The sequence below is a fragment of the Syngnathoides biaculeatus genome, chromosome 15, assembly GCF_019802595.1.
Source record: "Syngnathoides biaculeatus isolate LvHL_M chromosome 15, ASM1980259v1, whole genome shotgun sequence".
NCBI lineage: Eukaryota > Metazoa > Chordata > Actinopteri > Syngnathiformes > Syngnathidae > Syngnathoides > Syngnathoides biaculeatus.
The window spans coordinates 11,484,322-11,504,494 of record NC_084654.1 but is presented as its reverse complement, the minus strand read 5'-3'; the positions used below and the strand labels follow the sequence as shown (position 1 = coordinate 11,504,494).

The window sequence follows — 20,173 nt, the reverse complement described above, 5'->3', positions numbered from 1 at the left end:
CTGCCATTTGACACAGAGAGAGAAAAAAAAACGAGAGGAACACTGATGGCAAAGATGCCTACCTTACTAAACTTCAGTGATCCGGATCGCTTGGGTTCCCTTCAGCCCCTCTCCATTTGCACAGCGACTCCAAAACTTTTCAGCGACCCGAGCAGGCGAACTTCAGGTGAAACATTTCCGCGAAGGTTGAGGAAGAGTCGGGACTTGAGTTTTCGAGTATCGACACGGTTGGTTAGCTCAAGTATTTCTTGTCCTAGCTGTCAGTCGTCTGAAGACGCCCCGCCGGGACGCGGACGGTAAATGGCAAGAAGAGGTGGCGCTCGGGTGGACATGTCACCTGGAGGAGGAGGAGGAGGCCGGCTTGGAGCAGGTGTGGGCGCGGCTCCCTGTTCTGTGTAACGAGGACATCTAGCGGCCAGAAGGGAAAAATACATCACGAGATAGATAGATAGATAGATAGATAGATAGATAGATAGATAGATAGATAGATAGATAGATAGATAGATAGATAGATAGATAGATAGATAGATAGATAGATAGATAGATAGATAGATAGATAGATAGATAGATAGATAGATAGATAGATAGATAGATAGATAGATAGATGTTTTGTAACAAGGAACAGCTGAATTGTTTTTTTTTTTTTTTACAACAGGTGTCCAATGCATTAAGTGACCAATACATTTGCTGTGTCCCTTTTTATCCTGGTTTTCTGTATTTCTCATCATATTCATTTTTTGTCAGGAAGATTCCCCAAGGATTCTTTTGTGATCCTTTGAAAATCTGTCATCACGTCCATCTAGATGTCGTCCACGTCTTCAAAAAAGGGTCCTGCTGATGATTCTCTTTAGCTTGGGAAGGAGGGAAAGAAAAATCACACACCCAGGTCTGGTGAGTAGGAAGGTTCCAACAGCATGGTGATGTTCTGCTCAGCCAGGAACTGTCTGATGCTCAGGGAAATGTGAACGAGCACGTTTTCATGGCGTGGTGTACAAGAGTAAAGTGAATGATCTATAGTCAATAGTCAAGGCACGTCAGTCCTCGACAATTTTGTTTGATTAAACAAAGCTGGTCTGCATGGTGGATCAGCTGGTAAAGTGTTGGCCTCACAGTTCTGAGGTCCCTGGTTCATTCCTGGACCCACCAGTGTGGAGTTTGCATGTTCTCCCCGTGCCTGCGTGGGTTTTCTCCTGGCACTCCGGTTTCCTTCCACATTCCAAAAACGTGCAACAATAACTGGACACTTTAAATTGCCCCTAGGTGTGATTGTGAGTGCGGCTGTTTTTCTTGATGTGCCCTGCGATTGGCTGGCAACCAGTTCAGGGTGTACCCCGCCTCCTGCCCGTTGACAGTTGGGATAGGCTCCAGCACTCCCTCGTGAGGATAAGCGGCCAAGAAAATGGATGGATGGATAAACAAAGCTGTAAATACACACATTTCTTTAACCCAGAAAGTTATAATGCACAGTATATTGTGGGGTCATAAAGAGCATGTGTACCAGTCTGCAAAAGGCACTGACACCGATTTTTGATCCCCCGTTGGGGTCTGACAGAGTTAAGCCTCACCCATGGAGATTGTGTTACGGCACTGACTCCAGTTGTTATTAATAAGTGCAAAGCGGGCCTCTGTTTTGCTATTGACACAAACACAGCAAGGAGATTCTTATTCTTTAAACCTTGACTTAAAATTTGATTGAAATCTCTCCGGACGGCCACCTTCAAACTGAGTGAGTATCAAAAATGTCTGTAATTGCTTCATGCTAAATCTTGTTGACTTTTACATTCCTTGTTCTTGTTATGCTAAATAATTTAAGTGACCAGGTCAAACAACAATTGAATATTTTATTAGAGTGATTTCACTCATCATCACCTGATTAATGATTCTCCCCAAAATAAGTCATTAATCAGTTCTCTTTTTTTTTTTTTTGCCTCGTCTTGCAGTCGGCATGGATAATCAGGACAAGGCACCAACTGAGGCGCCTCCCACAGACCTCATTCAATTTGTTGAAGACATCACACAAAACACTGATAATGGCGACTTGGTGATGGACAGCATTCCTGAGCAGGACAAGTCAGACGTGGAGAGTGTCGGACGGATGTTTGAGCACTGTATTGACCGGGTGTCTCGTTTGGAGATGCGGAGGGAAGAGCTGATTCAAGAGTTCCTGTTTCTGCAGGAGCCCATGAAGCGTGCTGTGGATCATCTGAGGGGAAAGCTGGCGGTAGAGCGGAGACTGGTTACTCTGGCTCAGGTGGATCACATGGATGTGTTTGAGGACGTGCAGAAAGTGAAGAGGAAACTCTTTAACACTGCCAGAGCCTGCATCCACAGCCAGGTGACGCTCGCTGAACAGGAGTACAAAGTAGCTCAAGCGGCTATTACAAAGGTAGGACACCAACTCGGGCTTTTTGGACTCACAAATTCACACTGCATGCCGTTGTTCTCGATATTTTGCAGTGCATATAGTGTGTGAATGATCATTTCATTTTTATCATATTATTCTGGGTATTTTTTGCATACGCAGCTAATGTATTGTCTTCAATCATTTTGCTTTTTTTTTTAAACTTTGGTTACAAGTTCCAATTTTAGCCGTGGATTGTTCAATATTTCTCTTTAAATACAGCATCGGCAACACTATAACATTATCAACAATCCTGCATAATAATTTACCAACATTTTTTTTCTATTCTCGATCTCTACTTAACCCGATCCTCCACTGGCTAAGTCTGCAGGTAACAAAGTTCACGCCCTAGTTGAGATCTGCATTGTTGGTTTGCAGTTGTGTGTTAATAGCTGCATGCCAAGGCTGAGCATTATTATCTTGGTACGTTTTTGACTTGGAAATTTGGTGATAGTATTTTGATAGGCTATTTCTGAGACTTATCTTTTCACAGGACGAGCTCAAAGCCAAAGTCCAATGCCTGAAAGAGGAGTTGCTTCGACTCCAGGAGTCCCACCAAAACCATCTCAGCTCTTTGAGGGATTTGGCCAAGAAGCCCCGCAGGCCGAGAACCATGAGCGATGTCGGCCTGTGTCGTCAAGCCTCTGTCAATCTACAGCGCCGGCTGAGCGTCAGCATACAGGACTTGGAGGGCTGGTACGAGCCCCGACTCGTAGCACTGCTCAAGAGGAGGCAGTTTGGAGAGAAGGCCTTGAGAGTGAGCAATGAGCAGCTAGGGAGTTTAAGGACCCAAGTGGACCCCCTAAAACAAAAAGTACAAAAACTGGAGGGGCAGAGGTCCTGTCTCGAGCAAAGGCTCAACATGATGCAGCAGGAGAGGGAGGAGATGATCACACAATACAAGGTACAACCCATCCAGAATTTAAGAGATAAAAAGGATCATTCATACCCATCAAAATGTTTCGCTCTTCAGGAGGCTGAAGATGAACTAAAAGAGGCTCTGAGGAGACGAATGCTGGACTTTGAGATTCAACTCAGACATAAAAGAGATTTGGAGGCTCTCACAAATGATATTTTAGAAGAGATTGCACGTCTCAGGTGGGTTTCAAAAAGCTTGATTTTGACATTGCCTCAGAAATCATGCAAATACTCAGAAATGTGGTTCAAACTAAAAGTGGGTTCAGTTCAGTTAATGCATCAATAGAATTACTATACATCGTAACAGGACATGGTAAACTGTGAATATAAGATGTTTTTGACAACTGCTTGTATTAATTCCTAACTCTGTGCCGCCATCTTATTTTACAGAAGTCTAATATGTTCGTTCTAGAGTCTGTGATGAAGCTCCTGCAGAAGAACAGAGGATTCTACTTCCTGTCAGTCCAACGAAAGCTAAACACCTTCGCATATTTGTTTAAAAAAAAAAAAAAAGAAAAATACACAACATTCTTTGTTCCAAAAAGGACTACCATTTATTTCCTTCTTCCACCCTACCCATCCATTTTCTATACTGCTTGACCTCATTAGGGTTGCAGGTGAGCTAGAGCTTCAAAAGCTGACTTGGGAAAGAACACTTATCATTACAAACACCCATTTACTCCAAATATTTATTATGAATATACGCAAGTACACAAAAGGTCATAAGCAGCAAAAAAAAAAATGAACGTGGGAAACAATGTACGTGATGCAACAGGGGAAAATGCTTCTTTGAAACAAATAAAGTGGAAACCGTATGTACATTTGTATAAAAATGGATCTTAGTAGAAATGTGTTGAGCATAACCAACCAATTCCAGAAGAGAGAATAACACACTCGAAGAAAAGACCCGGATGAAAACGTTGGTTTCAGTACTTAAGGGTTAAATAACTGGGAACTGCCTGACAAATCTTCCCAAAAAAAAAAAAAAAAAAAAAAAAAAAAAAAAAAAAAAAAAAAATGCATCAAGACAGCAAGTGTTGGTTTTCTTCAAAAACAATTGGCGCCCAACATGAAGATTTAGGAGAAGTGCACCAAAAAAATGGAAATAGATCATTCAAATAAGCAGGTCAGAAGAAAAGATGAGAATGGATTCATGCTTGAACCTCTGAATCTGCTACTCCTTCTGGGTCTTCATCATTGTAGATATTTTCAGCCTATAGAAGGGGGAGGGACGGACAGGATTCCAAAAATTGTAATTTTGACATCAAATTATAACCAATATTACATTCCCCACACATTAAGTTCTTACCATTTGCCACACTTGCATGATGTTGTCCTCCGACACAGAACAGATGACCCAAGGCTCGTTGGGGTTCCAAGAGAAGTCTGAGATCTTTGCTGTGTGTCCACCATGTATGAACTAAACAAATACATCTGTGAGGCACTGTACATCAAACTAAATACCCAAATTAAATAACAGCCAACTGTCACAACAGACCAGCAGCTCTGGAGGACCATCCTCTGCATCCTCAGGAGACTGCTCCTCGCCGATCTTACTGAGGTCCCACACGTTTAGCCTTCGGTCTGTGCCGCTTGAGGCCAGGATAGTTTCATTATGAGGAGACCACTGCACCTATTTGGGAGAATCACAAGAGATGTTACGTTGTTATCACAAGACTTGACACACAACCATATACTATAGCAGACCTATTTGGCAGCACAAGGAGTAGTTTACAAATACTTTTTTTAGCCACAGCGAGCAATTAAAATGTTTTTCATATTCTGCCGCTTCCATCCATTTTCTTTGCCGCTTATCTTCATGAGGGTCGCGGGAGTGCTGGAGCCTATCCCAGTTGTCATTGGGCAGGAGGCAGTGCACACACTGAATGGTTGCCAGCCAATCACAGGGCACATGAGACAGACAAAAGGTCGCGCCACAATCACACCAAGGGGCAATTTAAAGTCTCGAATTAATGCATGTTTATGGGATGTGGGAGGAAACTCGATTGTCTGGAGAAAACCCATGCAGGCATGGGGAGAACATGCAAACGCCACACAAGTGGGGTGGGATTAAAACTACAATCCTCAGAACTGTGAGGCCTACGCTCTACAGCTGTGTTACCACTCCGCTAGGAATTTAAAAAAAAAAAAAAAAAAAAAAAACTATAATCACACTTAACTGACTGATCGCTTTTACCTGGAATATTTCATCTTTGTGAGACTCGAAAGAATGCAGCTTCAGCTTCAGATTCCTCAAATCCCACAGAGCCACAGTCTAAAAACACATTCACGTTCAAAACCAAAATTCCAGAGAGAATGGTGAGAACGGTGAGCACCATGAAGAGCGAGGACCCACCTTGTCTGCGGAGCCAGTGGCCAGGATGAACTCACTGTATGGGTTGAAAGACAAGCAGTTGACCTCAGCAGTGTGGGCATCAACTGCATGACTGGGCTTGGAGGTGTTATTGGATCGCGTGTCCCAACTTTTCAAATGAACAAATAATTAGGTTTGAAACCAATGTTGTGCACTCATGTTTACACAGATTTGAAATTTTGCTTACATCATGAGTTTCTGATCATCAGCCACAGACCCAAAGAGAGACTCGTGGAGCAGGTGCCACGAAACGTCCTCCACAACGGCGGTGTGGCCCGTGAAGATTGTCTTGGCATCGACTATCTTGCCCTCCTTGGGCACTGTGCTGATGTCCCACAAGCAGATGGTCTGATAAGAAAGCAGACAATTATAAGAAAATGCCACATGCATTTATTATTATTTTTTTTAATGATAGAGTTAAAATAAAATTTACATGGTCATCTGATGCACTGAGGAGGCAGCCACTTAGGTTTGGATTCCAGGAGAGGCCGTAGCCCTCTTTCTGGTGACCTCTCAAGCGAAGGTCTGGAGTGCACTCTCCAGAGGGGTCTTTAATGCAAAAATTAGGGGGGAAAAAAAAACAGCACAACTGTAGTGAGATTGGTGGTGTGTGTGTGTGTGAGTGAGTGAGACTGTGTGACAAACTGTGCAAAACAGGCTGATCGTCACCTGGCTTGGATGGGTGCTTAGTATAATCAAAGACCAGCACATCACTGGTGGGGGTCTTCGTGGCGATAATGCAAGGGTTCTGGGGCATGTAGCGGGCTCGGTTGACTTCGCCTTCATGGTTAATTTTGATCTCAATCTCTATCTTTCCACTCACAGAGCCAAAACCACCAAACTCTAACACACACATTTAAAAAGAGATAGAAAGAAAGAAAACACATTAACAGTTAAAATATTGTACACAGGGTGACATTAAACCAAGGGATGTGTAACTCTAAAAAAATTTCATTTCTTGTATATTAAAAAAAAGGTCCACTTTTTTTACAGCGGCCATTTTGACATTAAAAGGAAAAGTACATGTCTACAAATACATTAATTAGGACACCAAGTAGGGTTCCATTCTTTTAAATTTGAGACAAATAACTGCATCATTTCTGACAATAAAGCGTAGTGTAAAGGGAGGACACAATAGTTCCCACTGTAACATTTTCTGTCTTTTATCAATAAGAAATCTCCAATGATGCCGACAAGTTTTGCACAGAATATTTCCAAGGTGAGGAATTATCCTAATGCCTAAACCAGTGATTCCCAGTGTGATATGAAAGACCACCAGATGTGTCAGAGGAAACTATTCAATTACATTTAATTGAGCCGAAAATTACCTATTTACAAGTAATGTAATTTCGCTCACTAGCCAGTCCAGTGACAGGCAGAAAATTAAATGCTCTTTCACTAGAAGATACATATTTAACCCGTGTTATCCACCTTTTGAAATATTTTATATTCCTGATCTAGAATTTGTGCCTTGGGTATCTACTAATCAAGAGACACTGCCTACACTATACCATCCCTTACCTCCTTTCTCACTGTCGTAGTGGGAGGCATCGAACTGGGCATCGTCATTAGGTAGTTGAACACTGGCAATCACAAGGTGATTCTGCTCATCTGAGGTGTGTGTCCCTAGAACCAGCCTGTGTACACTGTAATCCTTCCCTTCTGGTCTGTGAAAGATAATACATTGCATTTACATTCAAATGTTCTTGATGTGTTAGTGAGGAGTTATTAATTTACCTGCTGACATCTGGCAGCCACTGGGCAGTGAGACTGGGCCACTCCAGGGCATGAGTCATGACCAGGTCGTAGAGGAAAGGGGTGTTCTTCTTCCAGATCTTGTATTCCTCATTGATCACCCTCTCCTCCACAGCATCGTCAAAGGCAGCTACATATAGAGCATTAAAAACGCCAATATACGTGACAGTCAGTTGGGTTGTACAACAGCCAGACACTGCCTAACTTGATAATTAGCTCCAGGGTTTATTTTGGTGTGAAGCTAACATACGTACACGTTGGTAAAGTGAGACGTCTTGAAGAAAAAAAAAAGCCACACAATCCGCAACTAAAACACGAGTAGGATCCACAATCCCAAGTGGGTCAAGAAATTGGTTTTTCTTCCACGAACTAATAGGTTAAATGCTGTGTGGAGAACGCTCGTGGGAGCTAACGCTTCGGTAGCTAACAGCTAGCTTGCGGGTTTGTAACAATGAGATGAGAAGCGGGCAGACGAGCTGGCATCGGTCGAACTCGTCAAACGTTTTCCAGATCAAGGGAGAGCCTAAACCATTTTTAGCCGAGTAAATTACAAACGTGGCCATCCTTACCGTCTTTGTCAGCCATGGCGTCTTTGTCGCGAAGCTAATAGCTGACTTGTACAAAAGCGGATTTTAGAGCTGAGCGCTTGCAATGGCGCCAACTCCAGGACCACGTTTGTCCAATCGCTATTGAGGAAATTCAACCGGAAGCGTGATTCAGTATTGTTACTCCGCCCCCAGCGACCATGTTGGAAAACCCTGTCGAGTCCGGAATGAGACGGAAGTTAGACGGTAGTCCGTTTCACGATTTCTGGTCTTTTAACGCCAAACAACCCCGGGAACTAAATGGACGACCGCCAGCTAGACCTGACAGAGGCGCAGATAGTAACCAAATCGAAGTATCCTCCAATCAACAGGAAATATGAATGTGAGTGAAGCGTAATAGTAGAAGTGCTGGCCTAGTTTATTCACACGAGATAATTAATACAATGCTGTCCGTATTCCATTAGCCGGCTTCAACAGAAATGAACAGGTCGGAATCGCCGGTATGGCCTTAATAAAATCTCAGATTTTTAACACAAAAAGCTCAGTTGCCATTTAATCAATTTACCCCCATATAGACGTGAGTGACATTTCCCAAAACTTGAAAAAAAAATAAACTATTGTTGGATTTTCTTTATTTCTCCAGATATTGTATTATTTTTCTCCTTAAGGATATTCGATACCAGCACTTTTTTTTCATACAGGATATCAGTAGGAGTATTTATCCGAGTGTTCACTTGTTATGACGTCACCACAGTCCTGAGACCAATCGGATAAATTAACGATAGAAAAAAACTTCACGCTTCACATATCGCCTGTGTTCTCTGACCTGCATGACATACAAGATGGCGTAATTGGAAACCTATCCATACATACACATGTGTGTATAGACACACAAACATAATAATATATTGTGAACGAAGATCTTTCTTTATTTGTCGAAATTCCAAACCGCCGCAGTTGTATCACTGTCAACTGCTGAGGAGGACATATGTACTCTGTCAGATTATTTTTTTGCCGTTAGGACCAGTAACTCGTTTTGGTAGCCTTCATGAGTGTCTGATTATTTGAAAGAAGGCCCCATACCGATACCAGGTATAGATACTTGCCCATCCCTCAGTAAAATTGACCCTCTCAGGTGATATCATTGGAAAGATAGACTAGGCCCTGGACTTTTTGGCAGTCATTCTGAGGGGTACTAAAAGAGACAGACCACCATGAAGGCTTTCAAGATTTACATTGGCACTGGGTGGCAACTGAAGCCACACTGTATGCACTGATGGCAAGTGTATCAATATACCATCAGTGATAGCCCAGAAAAGAATGCTCTTTGTCAAAAGTTATGGCTACAGAATGCTTAAGAATATTTAAATGTTCAAAAGTTTCCATTGATAAAATGAGGTGTCGGAATGCATCGATCGACGTGCATGTCTTTTGGAAAACGCTACCAGCTCTCTCACACTCTTTTCTCGTGTACAGTAGAGATACATAATGAGGCAGGCAATGTTTGAAAAATATTTGCAGCTTGGGAACACATATATCAGGTCAAAAGTTTCCAATGCGGATACATGCAACATGTACCGCAAATGTCTTTGTCAATATTCAGTCTGATTGGCTTCCACAGGTCCCTTTAACTATCATTCGAAACATCCATCCATTTTCTTAGCCGCTTACCCTCACAAGGGTTCCGGGAGTGCTAGAGTCTATCCCAGTTGTCAACGGGCAGGATGCGGGGCACACCCTGAACTGGTTGCCAGCCAATCGAGGGCACATTGAGACAAACAGCCGCACTCACAATCACACCTAGGGGCAATTTAGAGTGTCCAATTAATGTTGCATGTTTTTGGGATGTGGGAGGAAACCGGAGTGTGGGGAGAAAACCCACACACAGGTGGGGAGGGGATCAAACCCGGACCTCAGAACTGTGAGGCCAATGCTTTACCGGCTGAGCCAGTCGAAGCATAACCTATGAAAATTATTCTGCTCATACTGTCCATTTCCTAGGATGAATTAAAGTCCTAATTCCCTTTTTGTTGTTGTAAAAGCTGTCACTAGAAAAGTCACTGGATACAGTGCGAAATTCACTAATTTGCCATCACCCCATGTGATTTTTTTAAACTACCACCACTCTGATCACAGGAATTTTGTTAGTGCAAGTAAGCAGGATGCACTTTGCACAAATGATCTGTAAAATTGATTAATTGCCAAGCCCTGGGGTCAAGTATGGATAATTTTGGAGTCAAAATTGAATTCTTCTTTTCCTTTCGGCTTTTCCCGTTAGGGGTCGCCACAGCGTGTCATCTCAGATGAACTCATATTTGTTTGGCGCAGTTTTATGACCGAACTGATTTTTTTTTTTTTTTTTTCAAGATAACAATCACTTTGCTTTTTTCTCTCTAAAGCAAGTTTTTTGTCCAAAATTATGACCACATTTTCTTTTCTTACAGACTTGGATCATACAGCAGATGTGCAGTGAGTGTCCTGTCATGTCAGAATTCACAGGTTTTCAGTCACTGTGAATGCTGTGTTAACATTTTATTACCCTTCCAAGAATCCACTCCTGGGGAGACTCTCTGGAGGAAGCCTTTGAGCAATGTGCCATGGGCATGTTTGGCTACATGACAGACACCGAAACAGTGGAACCGATTGATTCTGTCGAAGTGGAGTCAGAAGGTGAGGAATGTGATTGCAATCAATAATTCAGTACAAAAAGTAATGCTTTTCTCTGGCCATCAATAGGGGAAGACTTTGAATCTCTGCTATTCCACTTCCTAGATGACTGGCTGTACAAGTTCAGTGCAGATATGTTTTTTATACCCAGGGTGAGTGTTTTTCTCACAACTTGCATATAACCATCGTTTAAAAACACGAAATTTATGAACTAGCTTTGGAATCAGAAATCAAGTGAAGAGGCTTTTTCAACTGTTGTTTATGTTTGGTAAGACACAAATGCTTACAATATCCCAATGTTATCATCAATGATATCACAATTTAAAATGTAAGTACAGATTTGAACAAGAATCAGGGTAGTTGACGCACATGAATTGGCTTCATGGGCCACCTAAAATCCTGTGCTGGGCTGGATCTGGCCCCTCGGCCTTGAGTTGGACACCTGTGGTTTACAATGTACTGTAGGAAAGTGCTTAACATGTACTTGAGATTCTTGCAATATTTCTAAAATAACATTTGTATTATTGTTGCAATCTTAGTTGTGGTTTTACTTATCTTTTTTTCTGACAGGAGGTAAAAGTTTTGCACATTGACAGAATGCATTTTAGGATTCGTTCTATTGGGTAATGTTAACCTCTACATGAAAAGTTTACTTAAAACATATCTGGCAGTCTCATTGATCCCACCTTTCTCGTCCTGTGCCCTAACATTTTGTGTTGAAGGTGGGGTGAAGAATTCTCGCTGTTGAAGCATCCACAGGTATGAATTCTGCACGAAAGTTGTTCAGAGGAAAATGACTAAAGTGACAAAAAATTGTTTTTTCTAGGGTACAGAAGTGAAAGCCATTACATATTCTGCAATGCAAATCCACGATAAAGAAAAACCGGAGATATTTGCAATTGTTGATATCTGATACCCCAAGATGTTGTTTACCCAACTGGTTAACTCTGCCTGGAATACATTGACGGCCAAATTGAATGGCTGTTTTTTTATTCAAGAACTTGATCATGAAATTGCAAAATATTATTTGGTGCTGTTATGTTGTATGACAGGTTAAGAATTTATGATACTAAATCAGTTATTGGTTGTTTACACAGTAGCCGAAGGATTCAATCATGAATGATTATGACAATCAAAATGGATGGCTGTTAGGGAATATTTATTGTACTGAGAACATAATGCCGCTTAAGTACATCACAAATGAATATGCATCTATCCGTTTTCTATAGGTTAGGGTACACATTCAAGTTGTGGGTTAGGTGGAGTCTTATCCATACTGAGTTTGGGCAAGAGGCAAGGCCTTGAGAGCGCGGATAACAGTACCCGCATTGTATCACGTGACCGACACATTGGGCCGCGCGGGCCCTATGTGACACTTGATGCATATGGTGTAAATTGCTACCGTGCGCAGAATGCTGCAAAAAACATCTCTCAAAACCGCGCGTGTGCATTCAGCTCGAGTATAAAGACAAACCGTGTGCAGTGACATTAGCACAATTGTACGAAGAAGCCTGCGGGGTACATACGGGGTTAGTCCCTAGTCAATTGCTTGTCGATACATTACGGCAAAAAAACATTCACACTCCTGTACACTTTTGGAGAATTGACAGCTTCATATCAATAGAGTGTAAAAAGCCCAACTTAGTTAGGTCGTCAATTTCAAAAAGTTAAACTCATAATAAGGAGATAAAATATTTCACGATTATTTTTTTAATATACATTTATAATTTCAGGATTATTGCTTTCAACTATCAAAAACTCAATTTGCCATTTCAGGAAACTTACATATTATGTGATAAATATTCAAGAAACTGACAATTCTTTTTAATGTGGAAATTATCTAGGAAGAAATGCGTATCCAATTGGTAAACTTTTGTATTAATCAGTACCCAAGAAGTACAGTGGTACTTCTACTTGCAAATGTCTCTAGTAACGAAAAATTCAGGTTACGAAACGGCTCCTCGGGAAAAATATTGTCTGTTCAGGATAGGAAAGGAAAAAATAGGCGCTGGATTCCCCAAATTCCACCAAACGTAAACATCCTGTATCTTGGTTTGTGTGGCGCGTTAGAGCTGCTCTTCCATTGGCTGTCAATGTAGCATCTTCCTGCCATACAATTGGCTAGGAGGGACGTCAATCTTTACCCATGATGCTTTTTGATTCCCTTGGACACTCGACTGTCACACACACTTACAAGCTAACGTACGTTGGAAAAGTACCGTACAACTTTTTTGTTTGTTTTTTTGCAAGTTTTTTTAATCTTTTCTTCACCATGGGCCCCAAGAAACTTTAGTGGAATTAAGTTGTGTATGTGGATATGTTCCTATTTATGTTTTCTCTTGGCTATCAAAGTTGCCTCCTTCCCCGTCCCCCACGATGCCTTTTCCTTGTAACTCACCCTTCTCTTCGCATAGTCACCCAACGCCAAAGTTAAATGAACAACATTTTTTAAATTCTTATTCTTATTTTAATTCTTTACATGATGTACTTGGAACTGATTACGCTATTTAACATGTGAAATCCGCTTCTACTTACGGAAAATTCACATTAGAAAACGACGTCCAGAACTGATTAATTTTGTAAGTAGAGGTACTACTGTAGCTCTGTTTCAAAATGGTTGGTGGCCCTGTTGTAAATAAATGGACATTTTCTGTTATAATTGCCAAGTAATAAATGTCAAAACAATGTAATTTTAAAGCAGTTTTGGATGTTGTGTGGAAGGTTCTGCTGACACATTATCGTTATTGTCAAAAAGTGTTACTGTTATTACAGTGGTTACTCTTGACACTGAAAATAAATGTCATGCCACACCTACTTTGCCTGTTTTTTCAAGCATTACCCCAGCTTTCTATGTAGTGTGACTTAATGCATTGACCACATTCGGTTGCTCTACAATAAATAGTAAAATAAATCTTGCGTCTGCGATGTGCATAGCTTTCATACTTGTACAATGTTTCTCACGTTTTGGACCTAAACGAAATCAGTTGAAAATGTTTTTTTTTTTTTTTAGATTTTTTTTAATCACCTCTTTGTAAAAGGTTTTCCGGGTTTGCCCCATTTTGGGCGGTGACAATGACGTCACGTCCTGCGCTTGGCTCTCTTCTTCCTCTCTATCAAATACAGCTGCGCCATTTCTTCTTTGTCCATTGAGGAAAGCTATCGGGCATCACGAAAGTGTCACGACCTCGTGGACCAGGAAGGTTATTTTTTTTTTGTATTCATTTGCTGCTGGAGGTCCCAGCGAAGCGAACGACGCTTTGTTTAATTCCATTCAGTGCCGTTCGCGTGGGGGGGGATCTTAGTGAGCGTTAACAAAGGGCGAATCTGAGTCCGCCATCGAGTGGAACCGTGTTCACGAGAAAGCAAAATGGAAGACACAAAATACCTACCAGAGCTCCTGGCCGAAAAGGACAGCTTGGACTCCTCGTTTACCCATGCCATGAAACTTATTTCTGCAGGTAAGTTGCTTTGACTGCGTATTATTTATGTGGGACTAACCGCCATCAGTCGGTTCGCGGCCCCTGCGGTGTTTTTTTTTCCTTTGAAAGGAGTTGATGCGCGCATCCGAACAATGGGGGATGAAACACGTGGTTTCAAACTGATGTGGGTAGGTCGTCGCTGTCTTTTGACCACAAAATTAATCCAGTAAACTTAAGTGGCTTTTTTTTGGTGTGTGTTCGCGCCAATTTAGAGCTTTGACTCTTTTCTTGAGTTTACTCGCCCATTTGTTTCAGAAGGTCTTGAATTGTGTAATGTATGTGCTGTATTATCAATCATTTGGCTGCGATTATGGGCTGGAACATTACCCACGTTTAAAACTTATTCAGTGCCAGACCTCCCAGTTAACATGGTTATTCAACTTCTAAAGCAGTCATTATAATATCTGTTCATTTACACCAGTTGTGGGAATGTTGACTTGCCACTGTATTACTGATCGCTATGTGTTTTGGTTCGTTTTCCCCATGTAGAGATTGATAGGATCCAAAAAGGTGAACCCAAGAAAGAACCGGAGAAGGAGACATACCTGGATCTTTTTGCTACAAAGACACTCAAGCTCAAAGAGCGCGTACTTATTCCATCCAAGCAGTATCCGAGGGTAAGTGTTTTTGTTTCGTTTAATTTAAATGATATTTTAGTCCTTTAACTATAGAAGCTTTAAACTGTGAGTGTTGAGGATAGTCTTTAGTGGGGGGGGGTCTATTTGTTCAGCAGACCATGAATGATACTAACCTGATTTCTGCATCAGCAAACTGCCATCTCGTCTCGATACTTAAATGGCAGCCTCTATTGAAGACACTAAGCCACGCTGTGCTAATTTATGCTTGATGCCTTAACCTTAAGGTCAACTTTGTCGGCAAGCTTCTGGGGCCACAGGGCAGCACAATCAAAAGGTTGCAAGAGGAGACTGGCGCAAAGATTTCTGTTCTGGGTAAAGGTTCCATGAGGGATAAGAATAAGGTATGTGTATGGTTTAGGTTTCCTCAATTTCTTGATGCGCAAGTCATGCTTTGTTGAGTTGTGCTATCTGCTGATTAGGAAGAAGAGCTACGGAATGGCGGGGAAGCCAAATATGCTCACCTTGCCTTGGAGTTACATGTTTTCATTGAAGTGATGGCACCTATTCCAGATGCATACCTTCGTATGGCTCATGCTATGGATGAGGTCAAGAAGTTCCTGATACCAGTATGTGTCCCTCACATTTTATAACGTAGCGTTAACTTAGATAATGGCAATTTAACAATTGCTTGTTGTTAGGAACCTGGTGAGTATGACCCATATATGGACCCCAACTTCCTCAATGGATCTCACGATGGTTCAGCCAGGGGACGCGGGGGACACATGGGAAGAGGTCGGGGTGGACCACCAGGTGCCGGACCAAGGTTAGACAAATGTGCAAAAGTAACAAGCCTAGAATTAGTCTCCTACATCCACGACACACTACTAACAGTAACACGTCGGCTCATTTCGACAGAGGTCGTGGACTTCCCCGTGGTGGTCCTCGTGGAGGTATGCGCGGCGGAGCCCCACGGGGAGGAATGGGTCGGGGAAATTCCAGAGGTGGGCCAGCTGGTAGAGGTGGACCCACAGCTCCCAATCGAGGGGGCGCTGCCTCACGATCACGCCCCCCTGCAGCTGGGGCACCGAGAATGCTTCCGGCTGCCGCCCTTTCGCACCAGCAAGTTCCCCCTTCAGGCTCCCAACCTAAACCCGAGTCCTATGAAGACTATGTAAGCTATTAAACATAGCTTTCTTATTTAGACATCCCAATAAACGGTTTATCAAACGCATGCCTTGACATCTCTTTGCCATGGTAATGTACTCAGTGATTTATCTTCCTTCCAGCCTGCTTATGAGGATTCATATGCAGAGCCAACCTATGAGGGGTATGAAAATTATTATAACCAGCAAGCTGTGCCCACGTAAGTGAATATTCAGATACAGACCAGCCATCCAGTTTATTACTCTCAAACAGCTGATTCTGAAATCTTTTTTCAGGGATACTGAGTATTATGACTACGCTCATGGTGAGCCCCAGGAAGCTGCCTATGAGCAATATGGTAAGTATTCAATACGGTCTCTTTTTTTTTTTATTTATCTATTTTTTAAGATGTCAAATTTACAGTAATGATGGTCTCCACCCCCACCCCATCTCAGCTCAGGAGGACTGGGAGAACCAATGGTCCGGCGCCGCAGCTGGAGGCAAAGCTGCGCCGGCCAGGCAGTCAAAAGGAACCTATAGAGAGCATCCCTATGGAAGATTTTGAACATCTACTGGTAGAGAGTTGCCATTGCAACTGTCTTCGATTGTAACTCACTTAACGTTTCAAAGTAATTTCCCTTATTTTCATCCCCCTTTTATTGTTTATTTTTATGGTTTTGCTATTTTTAGTATGCATTTTGTTTGTCATATTTTGCAGGAGTGGGAAGATGCTAAGTTTTTGTCATGGTTTACTGTTTCCATTTAATAACTGTTACGATGAGTAGTTGGCAGTTCAAGGGTGACAAACCTAAGAGTCAGTCACATTTTAGCGGTAGCTGGTTATATTTTAATTATAACAAAAAATACCGTGGCAAAAGAAAATACCTAGGATGCATAGTCATTTACAAACGGAAAAACAGATAACAAATAGCTTAATTTGCATTGCAATCTAAAATAAATCTTGTTTTATGGTCCAACACAAATCTTACATCATACAACTTGTATTTTATGAAGTTAACTAAATCTTATGTTAATTAGCAAACAAATATGCTTGAGGAATTTTGTCTTCTAATTACTTGCAAAAATTCTGGAGGCCAACGAGTTAGTTCTCAATGTGTGTATGGGAGCCTGCAGCCTACTCCATATTTTGTACAGTGTAGGACAATGTTGCAAGACATTAAAATGCATCAGTGTGTACGTTTGGTTAAATAGGATCCTAAATGCGTATATCCAAATGTTTTTCTGCAGTGCGATGTTTCGGTTAAAACGTGATTTAAACGTGGTATTTTGCATTTGTTGTGCTAAAAAAAATTCGCTGGTGAAAATGTATTTGACGCTGAATAAGATACATGTGTACTGTCAGTCTGATTTTTCTTCAAAAGAGCAAAACAGTGTTTTGACATTGAACCCTAATGTTTTTCAAATTTTCTAAACTACACTTGTAATGTCACCAACAATAATAAAGCTCATCATTCCACGAGGTAATGGTCTGCCAAATATAAGTTGGACTTGATGCTACTCTGCTTGAATATGTATTGTCGTCAACCTTTAGTGTATCTCCAACTCGAAGGCATCAGCCACTTGAAGTAACTGAATCTCAACAGTATTTCAAATCAAGCTTGCAGGGGTCTTGACTTTGACGCAAAGTCATGCTGGCTGCTTTTTTATAAAAGAAAAAAAATCGCAGAGGGGAGGATTCTAAAAGCCAAAAGATCGCCACAAGAAGGTAAAACTAACCAACTCTCTTTATTAGAGTATTGTATTATATTGTGTCAAGTATAAGGTAATTTTATCATTCCAAATGCATAAATGCTCGAAGTACAAAATATGCTATCGGCTATACCGAGCAAAATAAGCCGTGCAAAAAGACTAGAAATGGTTGTAATGCAACTCTTGCTCAAAAAGAAAAAGCTCAATACTTTTATTTTTATCTTGACAATTTTCAAGTTTTAAGTTGGATGAAAATTAGTCCATCATAATATTACATCTAACAATATATGTGATAGTGATATCCCAATAATGAAAAAAAAAATGAGTTGCATAAATCTTTTGATCATCTTAGATTTGCATGTTGTGTGTGTGTGAATGGCTGTTTGTTGTGTGCGTGGCCTTTTTTGTCCAAGATCTCATTTTGTCTCTTTCTTCCCAGGTTTTTGTGAAATGTCTCGATGCTGGAGACAAAACAGCTTTCGATCTCCATTAGCTATTAAGGTCAGTGAATTAAAATTGCAGGCCATGATTGGGCCCAGAGGGCTTAAATTTTCTTTGCTGTGCTTGAACAGGTCATTTCAAGTGTCCTTTTGAATGTGAGGAGGCTTTGTCATCGTTGAACCTGGACTTCACTTCTCTGGATCTTTGAGAAGTCATCTGATTACCTCTATGAGGGTTTTTAATAATGTTTGTCATGTTGACTTATTTTTAATAAAGATTGAATTGGAATTTTTACATTTCCTTCAGTTAAGTATTTATATATTGGAACTTATGTATCAGTGTTCCCACAGACAAACTGATTCAATTAAAACTAAAGTTTATAGCCCACCCTAGACTCGTTTTATATGAATGTAACATCACGTTTATAGCGCCACACACTTTAGAATCCAGTTGACAATAGATAGACATAACCATAAAGTACGGAACATAACCAAAATTTACGCAAAGCTCATACAAAATCCTTTAGCACGGACTCCTAATGGAAAGTAACATTTGCGTTTTTGTTATAAATTCATGTATTTGTCAAGGGAATTTTTCATCTGGGCAAGTATGCATGTCACCTGTTCAACGGTAAGCACTGTAGAATTTGTAAGTTAGTGCAGCAGTACAAAATGTTATGGCCCAAATGAAGGAACACAGTTACTGCCTGCTTTTTAAGAACATATAAGTGGCCTAGTAGTTTCCAAATTGCAATTCTGGGTTACCTGCTGCATTAGTATAATTGCAGCATGGTCTGATTTACATCGGGGTACCTCTTTGTACCTGCTTGTGATCTGTATGTCAAGGTGTTGTAATTCGAATCTTGTGCTATTTCATAACGCTTGGGAGTTCACAATTTAAACACGCTGCTGTGGCAAAGGTCCGTCCATAAGGCTCCAGACTGCAACCTCTTGTGTAAATAGTCTATTTCAAATGGTGTTTCCCTTTTCACGTCTACATGTTTTCACAAAGCTAAGTTTGCAAAATCAGTCACAAAAAGCAGAAATTGCACACTTCAACAGCCCCATCTCCTGGTAAAAGTACTACACTAAAACAGGAGGCTATTGGGAAGTGCCTGATGTCTCTACAATGTTTTTAGAAACTTGTGATTAACATTCAGATTTTCCATACTCAGGCTAATTCTGACCTACTTAAGGGTGTAGTCTTCCTTTTGCCCAAAGTTAGCTGGGATAGGCTCCAGCACTGCTGCGACTAGTGAGGATAAGCGGCTTGGAAAATGGACATGTTTAGTTGTCATGATCACGTTAAACTGCAGATAAAGCACAAGGTGAGGCAGATAGAATTCCGTCTTCACTGCTTTTGAGTAGATATATTTGAGACAGCCTATTTTGTTAAACTCGATCACTGTAATGCTTCGTTACAGAAGCACGTTTGTGAGTCATGAAATTAATGTCCCGAAACAGTTTAATAATATAAGTTGTAAGGGGCCTTGCCACCTTGGAGATTTGTAACCACGTGGGTGACCTCACTGGTGGTGATGGTGATAATGCTCTTACAGGTCTTACTGTCATTACCCATCTGAGTGTTGGAGTCCTGCAGTGGGACCACTCTTCAGCACCCCCTCCAAAGACTCCAAAAAGGATAGTCACTCTGAACTGATGTTTGGTGTAAAGACACAAACAACAGACTGGACTCGTGGTCTCACCTGAAGACCAAGGGAGGCTGCCCTCTTGTTCACTAGAGTGAACCCCAACATACAGGTCCCAAACCGCAGGGCGATAAGTATACCCACACCTGCTCGAGACCTCTCACAGTGGGAAAAGGTTGGAAGAGAGTCCAATCCCTCCCGAGAGGATTGGTACCAGAGCCCAAGCCGTATGTGGAGGCGAGCCCGACTATATACTTTCGGAACTTCTTGACCCCACGCAGCAGCTTGGACTCCTTCCCTTCCAAAAAAGTGACATTCCATGTCCTCGAACCAGTTTGCGTAGCCGGGGATCAGATCGCCATGGTCCCTCCCTTCGGCCTCCACCCAGCTTGCACTGTAGCTGACCCCTATGGCCCCTTCCACAGGTGGTGAACCCATGGAGCCTTCCCACCAGGCGCTTGCCTTTGAACCCCAGCTCCAGATGTGGGTTGTGGTGACCCATGTCTGAGCAAGG

The 20,173-nt window shown here is 41.6% G+C and overlaps 5 protein-coding genes across 8 annotated transcripts in view; 3 read left to right on the top strand and 2 right to left on the bottom strand.

Moving 5' to 3' along the window:
• Positions 1–312, bottom strand: part of LOC133512953 (uncharacterized protein KIAA1522-like) — a 30,533-nt gene extending 30,221 nt beyond the window's left edge. The window contains exon 1 of the mRNA XM_061843062.1: positions 63–312. The gene's annotated coding sequence lies outside the window, so the exon portion shown is untranslated. The remainder of the gene's footprint in view (positions 1–62) is intronic.
• Positions 260–3,808, top strand: LOC133512958 (syncoilin-like). 3 transcript variants are annotated; one of them, XM_061843071.1, is made up of 7 exons: positions 260–370; positions 745–891; positions 1,941–2,386; positions 2,726–2,824; positions 2,895–3,305; positions 3,375–3,499; positions 3,710–3,808. In XM_061843071.1, exons 3-7 carry the CDS (start codon positions 1,946–1,948, stop codon positions 3,729–3,731), a joined length of 1,098 nt encoding a protein of 365 aa, XP_061699055.1. In that variant the 5' UTR covers positions 260–370; positions 745–891; positions 1,941–1,945; the 3' UTR covers positions 3,732–3,808. The 3 variants fall into 3 exon arrangements, with proteins under 3 accessions (XP_061699055.1, XP_061699057.1, XP_061699056.1); XM_061843072.1 differs by having other exon boundaries at positions 289–370; positions 749–891; XM_061843073.1 differs by lacking the exon at positions 2,726–2,824.
• A 521-nt stretch (positions 3,809–4,329) lies between these two features.
• rbbp4 (retinoblastoma binding protein 4) lies at positions 4,330–8,162 on the bottom strand. Its single transcript, XM_061843068.1, has 11 exons — positions 8,018–8,162; positions 7,431–7,578; positions 7,215–7,360; positions 6,363–6,536; positions 6,127–6,242; positions 5,881–6,041; positions 5,676–5,802; positions 5,517–5,594; positions 4,818–4,952; positions 4,629–4,739; positions 4,330–4,533 (listed from the first exon to the last, which is right to left on the bottom strand). Exons 1-11 carry the CDS (start codon positions 8,031–8,033, stop codon positions 4,471–4,473), a joined length of 1,275 nt encoding a protein of 424 aa, XP_061699052.1. The 5' UTR covers positions 8,034–8,162; the 3' UTR covers positions 4,330–4,470.
• A 20-nt stretch (positions 8,163–8,182) lies between these two features.
• Positions 8,183–13,474, top strand: zbtb8os (zinc finger and BTB domain containing 8 opposite strand). The gene is made up of 7 exons (XM_061843076.1): positions 8,183–8,375; positions 10,438–10,462; positions 10,542–10,663; positions 10,730–10,812; positions 11,231–11,283; positions 11,383–11,419; positions 11,487–13,474. The coding sequence occupies exons 1-7, from the start codon at positions 8,294–8,296 to the stop codon at positions 11,571–11,573; spliced, it is 489 nt and encodes a 162-aa protein (XP_061699060.1). The 5' UTR covers positions 8,183–8,293; the 3' UTR covers positions 11,574–13,474.
• A 288-nt stretch (positions 13,475–13,762) lies between these two features.
• khdrbs1a (KH domain containing, RNA binding, signal transduction associated 1a) lies at positions 13,763–18,299 on the top strand. 2 transcript variants are annotated; one of them, XR_009798353.1, is made up of 11 exons: positions 13,763–14,118; positions 14,629–14,756; positions 15,002–15,118; positions 15,197–15,343; positions 15,416–15,540; positions 15,633–15,888; positions 16,004–16,080; positions 16,157–16,218; positions 16,316–16,489; positions 18,010–18,071; positions 18,143–18,299. XR_009798353.1 is itself a non-coding variant. In XM_061843070.1 (9 exons), exons 1-9 carry the CDS (start codon positions 14,028–14,030, stop codon positions 16,423–16,425), a joined length of 1,113 nt encoding a protein of 370 aa, XP_061699054.1. In that variant the 5' UTR covers positions 13,763–14,027; the 3' UTR covers positions 16,426–17,340. The 2 variants fall into 2 exon arrangements, 1 of the variants encoding a protein (XP_061699054.1); XM_061843070.1 differs by lacking the exons at positions 18,010–18,071; positions 18,143–18,299 and having other exon boundaries at positions 16,316–17,340.
• The last annotated feature ends 1,874 nt before the right edge of the window (positions 18,300–20,173 follow it).

Excerpts from the sequence above, each read along its gene's own strand:
- khdrbs1a (XM_061843070.1), top strand. The coding sequence starts at position 14,028 with ATGGAAGACACAAAATACCTACCAGAGCTCCTGGCCGAAAAGGACAGC. Across the intron at positions 14,119-14,628 it reads CATGAAACTTATTTCTGCAG|AGATTGATAGGATCCAAAAA; the intron begins GTAAGTTGCTTT and ends TTCCCCATGTAG. Across the intron at positions 15,541-15,632 it reads CCACCAGGTGCCGGACCAAG|AGGTCGTGGACTTCCCCGTG; the intron begins GTTAGACAAATG and ends TCATTTCGACAG.
- rbbp4 (XM_061843068.1), bottom strand. Across the intron at positions 6,537-7,214 it reads CTACGACAGTGAGAAAGGAG|AGTTTGGTGGTTTTGGCTCT; the intron begins GTAAGGGATGGT and ends TGTGTGTGTTAG. Across the intron at positions 6,042-6,126 it reads TCAGTGCATCAGATGACCAT|ACCATCTGCTTGTGGGACAT; the intron begins GTAAATTTTATT and ends CTTTCTTATCAG.
- LOC133512958 (XM_061843071.1), top strand. The coding sequence starts at position 1,946 with ATGGATAATCAGGACAAGGCACCAACTGAGGCGCCTCCCACAGACCTC. Across the intron at positions 2,825-2,894 it reads GGCTGAGCATTATTATCTTG|GACGAGCTCAAAGCCAAAGT; the intron begins GTACGTTTTTGA and ends ATCTTTTCACAG. Across the intron at positions 3,306-3,374 it reads AGATGATCACACAATACAAG|GAGGCTGAAGATGAACTAAA; the intron begins GTACAACCCATC and ends TTCGCTCTTCAG.
- zbtb8os (XM_061843076.1), top strand. The coding sequence starts at position 8,294 with ATGGACGACCGCCAGCTAGACCTGACAGAGGCGCAGATAGTAACCAAA. Across the intron at positions 8,376-10,437 it reads AATCAACAGGAAATATGAAT|ACTTGGATCATACAGCAGAT; the intron begins GTGAGTGAAGCG and ends CTTTTCTTACAG. Across the intron at positions 11,284-11,382 it reads TTTAGGATTCGTTCTATTGG|GTGGGGTGAAGAATTCTCGC; the intron begins GTAATGTTAACC and ends TTTGTGTTGAAG.